The sequence below is a fragment of the Centroberyx affinis genome, unplaced genomic scaffold (assembly GCF_046629955.1).
Source record: "Centroberyx affinis isolate AG114_WGS23_722 - 3 ecotype Tasmania unplaced genomic scaffold, CSIRO-AGI_Caff_v1 ptg000166l_1, whole genome shotgun sequence".
Lineage (NCBI taxonomy): Eukaryota > Metazoa > Chordata > Actinopteri > Beryciformes > Berycidae > Centroberyx > Centroberyx affinis.
The window spans coordinates 516,493-529,993 of NW_027278863.1; the positions used below are offsets into that span (position 1 = coordinate 516,493).

Below are 13,501 nucleotides of genomic sequence, written 5' to 3' on the forward strand. Positions count from 1 at the left end.
CCTTTTGGCGCGGATCATCTCCACCTTGTCATCAGGTTTCCTGCTTGAGACAAAAGAGCGATCCCTCAGTGAGCTTTTCTCCGGCACAATAAAACAGCATCGATCTGGCTCGTTAGCCTCATTAACCGAAATTTAAAAACAATCTCAGGCTCAAATTACAGCAATCGAAAAAGCGCCGTCTCTTCTAAATTGCGCATCAGCATTTGGGATAGGTCAGCGTGATCACTGAACTTTTCCCCTTTCAATAATCTGCCAACACAAGATTTGTATGTTACATTATTAAAAGTCATTACCACTCTTTATTACCACACTTTATTGACTGTAATGATTTTTAACGTAATAATAATAGTAATGATAATAAATAATAATAATAATAATAATAATAATAATTAATAATAATACAAAAAAATAACCAAGGGAACTATTTGTAATCATTTTTATTATATATTGGGCAGAGGTTTTGGAAATTGGCATAGGACTAAGTCTTAAGAAAGAAAGAACAAAAGTAGAGTGAATTGAATTTGACATCCGTTTATATCCTAATTTAAACGCTCGACCTATAGCCTAATTCGTCATTGACATTATTGTTTGATACAGCCCCTTTCTCTATTTCTTTTTTTATATATATATAATTATGTACAACGGAGAAGGTGCGGGAACAAACCACTTAAACATACAATTTACTCAACAAGTCCTTTAGATAACTGTAATTGCTTAGTTGAATATTCGACAACCTAATTTCAGTTGTCGATTCGCTGCCCTTGGGAAAGTCCTTTGAAGTGAAAGTGAAAAGGGGATTTCAGGAAAATAATTAATTTCACCAAGCGCGATTAGAAACACTTCAACCCTCCTCAACATTTAGGCGTATTTATGACAAATGCACAATATCAGAAAATTAAAGAAGACATTCTTTACCTTCCTGTCGTCTACACTTACTTTGCAGTGCCAGTGCCACCCATGGGGAAGAGAAGAGGCAGACAGAAGACACTGATGAAGATGAAAGATGAGAAAGCTGCGGTATGGAGTGCTACTAATAGATATACGATTAAGTAAATTAAACTGTGGTAGGTCTAAATAGGGAGGAGAGATAGAGAGTGAGAAAGAGATTATCAGTCATCTATAATGATAAACGTTTTACATGAGAGAGACCACATGCTTTTCTAGTCCAGCATGTCTAATATGCGGGCTAATATTGGGCTGTCTGTGTTAAATGCAAGTTGAAACCCAGCTTCGACGACATGCACCTGTCGATTAAAGCCACTGTCACCAAAACTGTGACACCTAGCATATGTCAGGAACAGGCCTATATATGCTGCCATCCTCACTTATTTGACGTAGGCTATAGCATCAATTAGAGACGTTAATGACTTCTGTTAAATAAAATAACTCGTTGTTTAATGCCTGGTGATAACCGAGTTAAGCATTAGTCATTATAAAAAATATGATTCTATTTTTTTGTGTGAAACTAATAAGTCCAACCACTGAGGCCACTGAGCACTCCAGCATCAGAGATGGAGATATGGGATGCGGTTCCCCCTGGATCTCAGGGTGGGATTAAAAGAGCGCTCAGTGGTCTGCGTGTCCAACCCGACTGCGCATGCGTCAGCGGCACTTTCACTACCTGCCACACAATCCTGTATTTCACATGGGGCAACCGGGAGTTATCATCCACTTGCGTAAATGCTGGTGCTGAGTGGTGGTTAACAGTCTCAGGCGACAGGAGGAAAACAAGACCGCTTTTTTCTCTCCTCTTCGCTATAGGCATATCACTGATGGATGCCACCATGAATCAGAAAACATAAGTTCTGCACTCATAAGGACGCTGCCACTTGTATTTTCCTGAAGATAATCAACGGTGGGATGAAGAACTGAAGTCTTAAGTAAGTAGCCCGATCATTAAATCCAATTGTTGTGAATCTTTAATGATTACCGTGTCAATGAGCTGAATCGTTCAACTTTATGGTGGAGTGCTGCATTGAATTTTGCACTGATTCCGCAAGTTATTTATACTTAATTGCCTGTGCTATATATATTTTTTTCAGCATAACTTGTGCCAACATGTCTAAACCAATGGATCACGTTAAACGCCCAATGAATGCTTTCATGGTTTGGTCCAGAGCCCAGCGAAGAAAAATGGCTCAGGAGAACCCGAAAATGCACAACTCCGAGATCAGCAAGAGATTGGGAGCGGAGTGGAAACTTCTCACCGAGTCAGAGAAAAGGCCATTCATCGACGAGGCTAAACGACTGAGAGCAATGCACATGAAGGAACACCCAGACTATAAATACAGACCGAGGCGGAAGCCTAAGACTCTGATGAAAAAAGACAAGTTTTCTTTCCCCGTGCCCTACAATCTTGGAGAGCACGACGCACTCAAAGTTAGCGGGCTTTCCGGTGGAGCACTTTCCGAGTCCCTACTTGGGAACCCCGATAAGGCTGCGGCGGCTGCAGCGGCCGCGGCGGCGAGGGTTTTCTTCAACCCGTCCATGTCCACGAACCCCTATTCATTTTTCGACCTGGGATCCAAGATGACAGAGCTTTCTCCACCTTCGTTTCCGTACGCGTCTCCGTTGGGGTACCCGGGAGGCGCGACGGCTTTCTCCGGGACTGGCAGTGTCGGTGGCGGGACGCACACCCACACTCACTCACATCCCTCTCCGGGAAACCCAGGCTACATGATCCCTTGTAACTGTACGGCCTGGCCCTCAGCAGGACTCCAACCGCCCTTAGCCTACATCCTGCTGCCTGGGATGGGAAAACCTCAACTTGAACCGTACCCTGCATATGCTGCGGCATTATGATAGGCCCATTTTTGACTTCAAAGAAATTGAAATGTGAAAGAAAAAAAAAAGATATTCATGCAAGAGTTTTATTATGCATGCACAAACTTGTACATGTGATGAAGTGCTCGTCGTCTCAGATATCACATGTGTATGTATATTGATTAATGCCTTTATCTAAGGTAATGCTTATTTAGAGAACTCTCTAATCTATTATTATCCAGCCATCACCTCTCAGAACCCAGAGGAAAAGAACTGAAGGATGGCAGAAATGCACAAATTTGAGAGGAAAGGGTATCAGACCAGTTTGCCCTTGTCAATGTGAATACTCAGTTGCAAGGTACCCTATTTGATTTCTATCTTTTTGCAAGTTGCACCTGCTTGACTAACCTGTTGGAATCAAGGGTAGCCTAGTTAACATGTCCAGTAATGAATAAATACAGCCATATCAGTCACAGGATCATAACCATGCATTTTCTCTCAGATAAGTTGTGTAGGCTAATGGATCACTGGTTATAATTCATGGGTTGATCAAGGAGGATGTCATAGCCAATTCCCCTCTTGAATGACTGTAAATGTGTACAGATAAATGACTCTAGTTAATTTGCCATCATAGGCTAGTGTTTGAGATAGGGCCTGGAACTTACGTATTTCACTAGAAATCCGGTGTATATTTTGAGTTTTTAAACCGTTTTATAGATGTCTGTAATATTTATTGTTTAGTGGAATCATTATGGTGACCCGGACAATTTTAAGAGGACAAACCTAGTTCTGTAATATTTGCACACGAAACGTAGAGGATGTAATTTATTTTGAAGGTAATATTCAATTTCAGTGCATTGCAACTCTCGGTTTTGATTCACGAGTCGGCTTTTTTTTCCAAACAATAACAAAGTTCCTATAGATACAGCTGGCCGAAGTTTATTCTAGGAGTTTATTATAAGAGGCTTTCTTGACTCCCCCTCCCACCCCCACCCCCCGTATCATGTGCAACAGAAAAGCGTTTTTAACTAACTCTTATGGAATTTGTATGTTTTGTGTTTTCTTTAACCACCGTTATGTACTTCAAACTATTGCTACTCTGTTCACTTGTTGAGCAAAGGACTACAATAAAGCGTATGCGGATTAAACGGAAGGGAATCGCGCTGTACTGTTCTTGATGAGATGAACAAGATTGTTATCTTTTCTTTTCCTGGTCGTGGTCAGTCCAGGTGAAGTGTAAGGTATCCTCCAAAGGCCGCTTTTGTCCGCGCTTTGAATGGCATTACTGGGGAAATCTAAATCAACCCATTGTAATCAAGAGCCAAAACCTTATTTATCACAATTTTAATCGTGAATAGGAAGGAAGATAAAACTGAGTGGGTCTCTTTCGAGCTTTCTTTTCCCAGGAAAAAGAGCTGCTTTTAGGCTGCAGAACAAGCATGTCTTTGAGGCTTTAAAACATAACCTGAGCTCAGGATCCGTCTCCAAGTCTCGAGGAAAACAAATTACATTTAATATAAATTAAATTGGACACCCTCTGAAGGGCTCTAAAGAACACGCTGATCACCTGTCCTGGGGGCGTGCGTGTGTGTGTGTGTGTGTGTGTGTGTGCGCGCGCGTCTGCGTGTGCGTGTGTGTGTTATAGGGTGGCACAGAATTTATATTCATATTATAACGTGTAATAATGCATAGGATATGTTACTTAAGCAAACTGTCACTCCTAGATTACATTAAGAGATTAATTCATAAGGATCAGAGCGATTATGCAAAACTAATTTGGACAGTCCAGGGATAATTATCTCCGTCACGGTTAATTAAACCCTTTCACCACTATGGATTCTCCATTGTAACACCCCGATCACTTCTCTCCACGGAACTTCCTGCCCTGCCCCGAAAATAACGCGCAAGTGACCTTGTGTTTCATACAGTGTAGAAAAAAAGGAAATGTAACATTTAACCTGTCAAAATCGCTGGGCTACTCGCCATGCTTGTACATGTACGACATATCCAAAGGTAAATTTCGTTTATTTCTTAATATCGCAAGAATTTGTTGGGCCTCTTTGGCTCTGCAGGCCTACATTGTTTTTCTTTATTTATTTTGAGGTGCACCCTTGACTGAAAATATATCTTCACATTCGTAGGGTTTTAAAAATTTGTAAGTTTCTGAAAGTCCTGTGCTTGGTTCCTTTTTTATGATTTGAAGTTGGTAAAAGAACTTGCATTACCAGTTCACTGGCCATTTCCCTCTCTTTCTTTGGCCTTTTATTATATTTTTACTTGAGGAAAAGGGGAAGAAAGCTGAAAGAACTTTTTTTTTCCTACTCTGGGAGCGTTTAGACGGTCGAGGAGGTTTTGTCTGGGAACAAAACGTGGGTTGGGAGGTTTTGTGAAAGTGTTGTTTGTTGAAGTGGAGCTCAGCAAAAGCGGCTGCTTTCCCTCATTGTGATGAAAGCAATCAGTGGTATTTGGAAAACTGTTAGCATTGTGCACTTCTTCTGTGTCCATTGTGGAGGATTTCTTTTCACAAGGTTTTTTTTTCAGCCGATCCAGCTGGCCGGAGTGAATAGCGCTGCAATGTGTACACGCTTTGTCCCTCCAAGCCCTTCAAGTAGCCCACATTGAATAGAGTGAGTTGACACTGCATGACAGTGAAACAACATAATAAAAAATACATGAGCGCATGAATAGAAGCAGGCGCATAAATAAATAAAATGGGTGGCCAAAACTGGATAAACTGAATGACAAAACGGTGAAAGGGGAACAAAAAGATATTTAACACGCTAGATTAGCATTAGAATGCAATCTACAAGCCAGAACAATTGATGAATAGGTTTACCGGCCAAGAAAGAAATGGACTAAATGCCTTTTGAATGGATAGCCTATGTTTTTTTTTTTATCTATGAAAGGGGACTGAATGGGAAAGGTGGAGATGCAACTATGCAAATAACTGGGAGAAAACTTTTTCTCATAAAATGTTCTCCAGTCTTGATTCCAAGATTGCCAGAAAAGCAAGGACTAGAAAACCTGCTTCCCAAACAAATCGTTATATATTTGAAAATAAATAGTGGATTATTTTTTTTAATTATTCTTTTAGACCAAGCGCACAGTTCAAACCTACAGAAATCAACTTTGTGGGTGCCATCAGATACTGTTCGCCTGTTCTTGGCCTCAGTACTCTCAAGTGGTCTCAAGGTCTAAAGGGAGTTTCATTATAATCATCAAGTTTTATGTGGTTGAAGGAATGTTATGGATGAGTATGAATGGGTGCATGGTGATTAGGTATCTGGCTCTAATGTAAAAACTGTTGAGCTATTGAACAATATGAACACTTGAAAAAATATTCTTAGTGGATGAACTCAAGTGGGTTGTATATTTATATTGGGGGGGAAAGTGAGAACTTCATTTAATTAAATAAAATAGACTTTTTATAGTTGCTTCAGTTCTAAACCTTATCATGGGAAGAAAGATGCCTTTTCTATGGATTGGGAGTAAGAAGAAGAGTGTCAGGGATGAGTTAAATATATGTGTATTTAGTTTATTTAGTGGGAGTTTGACATGTAACGCGTAAAAGAAGTGTTTGTTAGACAGTTCCGCCCAGTCAGAGATAAAGTCTGGTCCTGCTACAAAAGCAGTTTGTTTATTAATTTCAGTCCCTCGGCTTTATCCTGTAATGTTGTCAATTTAATTCACAGCAAACAGGCAGCACAGTTCTGAAATGATAACAATGTGAATTGCTCTTAATTAAAGCTTTATTTATTTTGATAATATAATACAAAATACAGAGACGGCTTAAAAAATGTGTTTAAGTATTTTAAATTGAATGGAATTGTACAAACAGTTTATTTACCCATTCTCTTATAATATCTCATAAGACTTGTGTAGAGATGCTGTGGTGTAGATAAAAAAACAAAACAATATAGGAATTCAGTTTATATTTAAATAAATATGAAATATACATTTATATTCAATTTGAGAAATGAAAATCAACCAACAATACATGCACTGGTATTGCGCTTTAGCTACGGAAAAAGTCTCATATTGACAGATGATACAAAGGTTCCTTCATAAGATTTAAAGCCATGGCTGCCTCATGTTTTCTTAAACCCCCGTCTGATGCCCTGATATCATTATGTCTTAGTGTTAAACCCTTTATGTGCCTGTAAGACATTTGTAGAAGTGAGATTAGGCAAATTAACATACATATGTAGCACCGGTTCAACCATGTTGACCTCAGAGGGATATACAATGGTTTTCTCATCCCTAATTCGCCTTGGGCTGCCCCACAAGCATGTGGATTATCACCTAGCTTCAATGGCTCGAGATGGATCACATTTTGCATTTTTTTCTGACATGAATAATATATCAATATCGTCTCTTTGAGGGCATTTCCCTTATTTGTTTGCAGGAGTCTGCTTCTTGGGTGCTCACCTGGTTGTCATAGTATGTGTGGGCGCAGTGCTACGCTGAGAGATATACAGCCTGGGCTGGCATCTCTGTGAGGAACCTCAAAGACTCTGATCACTGACTTCTCCATCTCATTTTAGGCAAATCAAAGTGTGAAAAGTCTCTCCTGAAGCAATATCTCCATCATCAGGTTGGGTCAAGAATGTTTATGAAGGCTATGTGCCATATTACCTGTAATCTCCAGAGTAGGGCCTGGTGTATTTCTTACTTCTCCATGCTCCCAGGAGGGAAAAAATGCCAAAATTATCTTGCATTGCACCTTTTCCGCAACACCTTAACGTGGCAAATCAAAGCCTCAAAACCATACATGTCGCTGTGCCCAAGGTCACCAAGAGAAATGAGAAATCACTATATACTGTATAGTCCATCCCCATAAACATGCCACACAGCCTCTGAAGTCTGACTCTGCTTTTAACAGGTCCAAGTTTGTCTAATAGTACATAATGCAATAAGTAGATGGATCCCAGTTGGAGTTCAGAGAGGGAGTGCTTGAATTAGGTTGGGGGGCGTTGGGGGTGGGTGGGGGTGTGTGGGGGTAGCTGAGGGCATCACTACTTTTACAGGTGAGACGGTGTCTAGTCAACAGCGCTCATCCAATGTCTACCAGATTGTCGGTAATCCAAGAGCGTTACTGTAGCTACAACCTCACTGCTCTACTTCTACATATCATATCATGTCAATGTATATTTTAAGGCGTTTCTCATATTAGTAAAATGTTTTTTTTTAAATTATTTTTAAACCCCTTCTATTGCACATCTTCATTCGTGTGTGGTGACACTCTGAACTTTGATACTTCCATGTGTGAAAACAGACTGCTGGCGTTGTTGGTGTGAGAATACACAGTGTTGCAGGTACTGCAGGTAGATCTGATTTAACTTTGTTCATCAAATTGTTCATCACAGATCTCAGCTGAGGAACCTGCACAATGAATAGCTAAGCAAAACAAACAAAAAAAACAAATTCTGATGGAGATGACTGAGATTTCAACCTTCTTCCCAGAATAGCCAGTGCTTCAGCCTTTCTCAATACATTAGTTCAAACAATGTCAGCATCTGCTCTAAAGATCTATTTGAGAGTGTGTGTTGTCCCCATGTCAGTTTTAAACAGAGGGAGATGTGCAGAGTGAGAAACAGACCGCTCTGCTCTCTGCAGGCTGTCTGACTCTAAAGCTCCCACTGCTGTCTAAAAGAACTTACTGCACTAATGAGTCTGCGTTGATGTTAAAATATTATAAGAAGGAGCAGAATGTCAAGATCAGACATGGCAGAAAGACTGGTTTCACAATATACAATTTGATACGGGAATGCTATCTTCAAGTACGAATATCATCTAAATTAAGTTCAAGGAAAAAAATTTAATAACTGTTGTGGGGTGACAAGAGACAATTTAAACATTTGACAAGATTAGACTTTCTCAACAGAACCTATGGCTGCTAGGTAGTCACTTAAATTATTAAGTTAATAATCCAAAATATGAAGCTCAGGATTATTTTATGAATCCATCAATAAATTAGAATAATGTCAGTGTGCAGCTTTAAAAAATGTTCTGTAAACTGACATGACATTTTTTGTTCCATTTCCAAATGACCGTTGGCAGAGATTGCCGGCTCTCGTATTAAAGTCTCAGGTTTTCAAGGAAAAATATATCTATCATAAGTAGAAATAATGAAGTTGAAGAGCTGATGCCCCGAGGAGCAGTCACAAAGAATTATATCTTTCTATAACACAGGACACAGGCAAAAGATAAGTACCTGTCACTTGGCATACTCTCTGCTACATGTGCCTATCAATAAAAGAGATTATTTTCCCTAGTTATTACAACGAAGATCTGGGGGGCTCGAAGATTGCACCTTTAATGAGAAGGAATGATTCCTTCCTGCACACTCACAACTACACTTGAAGTGAGTGAGATGTAATGCTATCAATTTTTTCTCTCTCTCAATTTTCCAAGAACTTATTAAAATTAGATATTGCCAACATTAATTCACAGGCATTATTTATTACATTTTAACAGGATTACGGTGTGCAAAGCTTGATTTGGGATTCACTCCCTGCATTGTGGTATCATGGTTTTGCACTCAAATTCTGCAGACTTGTTGTAATTAACAACACTGGCAAAATAGATCATTGCCAAATGATATGTTGTTCCATAACTAATCTCTATGTAGTGAAATGTTAGGATGCTGAGGAATGGATGGAAACTTGGGCTCTGGCTGTATCAGTGGAGGGGGGCATGTCACCCCGGTTTGCATCGCTTCTGTCCAGGAGAGATGCAGCGAGAAACTCCAGTCCACATAGCAAAAGGTGAATTAAATACATTTTTCCTCATAGCTGTTTATGTTATTGAATCTTTAAGTGCCAGGTTTAGTGTCATAAATGCTAGATGCTTGTCTCATAGAGTTGACACTGATCTCATGTCTGTTTTTTTTTTTCTTCACCCAGTTTTGCAGCCATGGTGTGGTGTAATGCAGTGTAACAACCATATAGATGCAGTAATAATGACTTCGTATAGAGAATCCAACTGTACTGTACCTTGATGACAGCAAAGCAATAATTCATAGGGCAACCTTATCATATTCAGCAGAAAATCCAACACTTGCACAACACTTCTTTAATCTCGAAACATGCTTGGTTCATGAAACATGTGCCATTTGTTATACTGATTAAGGAGCATGACTTCATACCTTAATTGGGAAGTAATGTCAAGGTCTTCAGAACAAATCTATTATGAATGGTCCTTCCAGACATCACATACAGGGGTCTTTCAGACGTCCCATACTCTGTAGCCACATAATCACAGCTGTGCCTACACAGTCATATTGTGTTGTGGTAATTTTCCATGTTCTTTGTTGTCACAAAAGGGTTACATTGAAACGTAATGACTCTTGAACAAAGTATTTGTGCAGGCTTTGTTTACAAGTATGTGGGGAGAAAGAGATACAGTACATCTGTAAAAGAATGGGAAACGCAGAAAGCAATCAAAAGTCTGGCCTTCACTCGCATTGTGCTGCTAACAAAACCACTGCAAGGCAGGAATGACATACTGAAGTACCTGCGGACATTCCTTTTCTCTCTCTCTCTTTCTCTTTTGAATTAGTGAAGTCCTCCATTTGAATACCTTTCCTTTTTATTACATTTGTAGGATACATGGTCCTATTCAGCCTCCTTTTCTACACTGCATATAGCAGTCCATAAGTTACCAATAGCGGCACAAAAGTCGATGCATGGGAGGTATAGAGAGCAGAAGCCTGCTACATCTACTGCTCAGTGTCGCCCGGTGTGACAGCTCCAAGGAAATGTCTGAAACTGCCTACACATTAAATCAAGTTGTTTGTTATCATATGAAATGGGTCAAGTGGAACACTGTCCTTTGAATTACCTTTTCAAAATGGATTGAAAACCGGGAATTGCGGCATAATTTTTCCCTCACAGGGGATGGCACCCATACAAACTCTTATAAGTGACACAAATGAAGTTGTATGTCTTAAAGCATATCTCTACACTTTGATATTAGGGCAGACAGGTGTAAAAATATACATAGTTGACACAGAGCAATAATGAGAGATAGATTTATGTATGTAGGGCACTAAAGAAATGCCGAGCCGATGCCTGGTACTGTCAGGTTCATTTTCCTGTTGCGTCATTCACCATGCCAGTGCACAGTGTAGCCAAATATGGCAGAATCGTCTATTTCTCATACCACATGCATCATGATGTCTTGTCAGGCAAACAGATATCTGAGTATCATGAACAGTTGGATGTTTGTATGTGAGAAGCGGGTAAACAAGTTGAAATATTTTCTCCCTAATTTGATGCACAATGCATGTTGACGGCTAATTCAGTTCTGGATTCAGTGTCATGTGTCAGGTCTTTTTTACTCAAACAAATAAGTTAGTTCAATAGCAGACTGCTCATAATTCTGTCAATATCACCACTTGACAGCGAATCATTAATTTTGGCCAATAACATTATCACCTCGCTTTGACCCTATGTAACCCATTCCCTGTACAGTCAATATGCTCAAAGGTGGTAAAAAGGACCAGGAGTGAATGGAGTGTGTGTAACATTGCAGCCAGCAGCGATTACAGAGGTAACATGAACACTTGGAAGAGATACTGAGACAGGGCTTTTTGTGCCTCTTAAATTGCTGGACAGCTCCAGGGCTGACATTTAAAACATAACATCACCAAACAAAAAACACATTAAAAGAGAAAAGCTGAGCAGGGGGCTTTAAGCAAAACCTGAAATTCGAGTTTTGGCGAAGGCAACTGACCCAAATTTCCTGCCCCTTCTTCTCCTTAACGTGCTTCTGCAAGCCTGGGCCCTGGGGTGACGTATCCCTTACACAGGGATTGCCAGTGCATTTACATAGCATGGTTAATGAGAGATCAACACCAGGAAAGCGCCTTGAATATAAAGCTTTCTTGTAAAAATAATGAGCGAGCGATTGATCCATACTCAAACAAGCCGGTTTGCTGAGTTAATACCAAAGGCAGATTATAGCCAGTGCCAAAAGTGCCCTGGCGTGCGACGCCTTTTGCTTAGAGGGTCCCCAAACTTGTCATCACATTAGCACATGGTCAAGGAGTACATCCTACCACTCTCATAATCTGCTTTCCTGCACAATTAGCCTTCTATAATAAGGCAGCCGCCTGACAGCCGGCAGGGAGAAAAGGGGAAAATCACTGAGTTTCACAGGGGATGGATGGATCGTTTACCGCCGCTGAAATATAGACTCCGAGGTTATTCTCTCTCCAACTCATCACCGACTTCTGGTCCTCATATTGGGTCTGGAATTGACAACATGACATAACCACATGGAGACTTGCTGCTCTTTACTGTGCCAAACATCTATTGCACTTTGATGAAGCCAGACAAAGAAGGATAAGGGAGGGTGGGGGGGTGAGAGAGAGAGAGAGAGAGAGAGAGAGAGAGAGAGAGAGAGAGAGAGATAGGTGAAAGAGAGATAGGAGAGAGAGAGCCCTCATGGCCGTGGTAGATGTGTTTTAGCTTAGAAAAATCAGATGTTGGAGAGGGTAGAATGGCAGGGGATGGCAAGTTTTCTGAATAAAATAATAGATAATTTCATTCTGACAAAGGCGAGGAAACTATGGGCAAGAGAAGAAAATAGCAGGAAGGGATGGAGAAGGGAAGGGGTTTGAAAAGAATAAGAAGAATTCAGTGCTGCTTCTTGCAAGGGAAAAGAAAAAAAAACATTGATGACACCCGGTTCCATTCTTCCGCTCTCCCCTTTCTCTGCTCCTCGCCTCGCAGCACGGCGGGCTAAGCTGGGAGCTGTAATGTCATTAAATTGCAAATGCTTTTTTTTCATTTCCGACACACACTGTTTACTTATCTGGCAAAAACATATGTTGGAAGGAATCCGTTAAATTCTGCCCATTGCCTTGGGTGAAAGTGCAATAGAAACGGGCCCACTGAGCTCCTTCTGTCGTCTCCTTTTAGCACTTTGCCTTATCTACAAGGCTGCTTAGCAGCAAACTGGCGAGTTCAATGAAAAATGAAGATACAGTGCAAGATTAGGGAAGAACAGTGAGGGGAGAAATGCTTGGAGAGAGGGTCATCCCATTGCAAATGATTTCACTCCTCTCCATCTGCATAAATGACTATTTTTAAGGCATCTCCAGCGTCTGTATATTTTTCTCACTCTGCCACACATTTAATTTCACGCCCCGTGTTCTGAATATGCTTAAATGCATATCTCTGATGCACCTTTAAGCCAGAGGAAAGAGGATGGGGGGGAGTGGGGAGGGTACGAAAGCAAAATTAAAGATAAAATGGTGTGATTTGCACTACAAGTCTATTACTTTATGGCATTTACATATAGTTTACCTCTGCAATTCCAAGATTTTTTCTACCACCTTCCTATCAGTATTTGGGCTTGTATAAATATGTATAAATCTTTGTTGAGAAAAAATAGAATTCCTAGCTGCACTGGAAAGTTTGAAGGGTGCACTTTCTTCCTTCAACTTCTCCTCTGGCTCCCATGAGACTGTCAGCATATCTGTTGGGGGTGTTCTCTCCCGCCTTGCCCCGCAAAGGTGCAGGCTTCAAGCACTTTGTGCCCCATGATCCCCCCCCCCCCACACACACACACACATACACACTCCTCCCCTCAGTGGGAAGAGCGGGGAGAGGTGGCCCGGGTCAGCGCTCGGCTACGGCTTTAACAGGAAGGGATTGGTAAAGCTTGGTAGCAGTGTGGTGAGGTATCCTTGTCAAACCAGCGAGTGAACAGTCCCACTAGAGTGCCACAT

At 40.7% G+C, this 13,501-nt stretch overlaps 1 protein-coding gene across 2 annotated transcripts; it reads left to right on the forward strand.

The window, feature by feature from the left end:
• The first annotated feature begins 1,660 nt into the window (after window positions 1-1,660).
• sox21b (SRY-box transcription factor 21b) lies at window positions 1,661-3,910 on the forward strand. Of its 2 annotated transcripts, none has more exons than XM_071533285.1 (2): window positions 1,661-1,880; window positions 2,043-3,910. In XM_071533285.1, the coding sequence occupies exon 2, from the start codon at window positions 2,059-2,061 to the stop codon at window positions 2,800-2,802; it is 744 nt and encodes a 247-aa protein (XP_071389386.1). In that variant the 5' UTR covers window positions 1,661-1,880; window positions 2,043-2,058; the 3' UTR covers window positions 2,803-3,910. The 2 variants fall into 2 exon arrangements, with proteins under 2 accessions (XP_071389386.1, XP_071389395.1); XM_071533294.1 differs by having other exon boundaries at window positions 1,863-1,880; window positions 2,118-3,910.
• The last annotated feature ends 9,591 nt before the right edge of the window (window positions 3,911-13,501 follow it).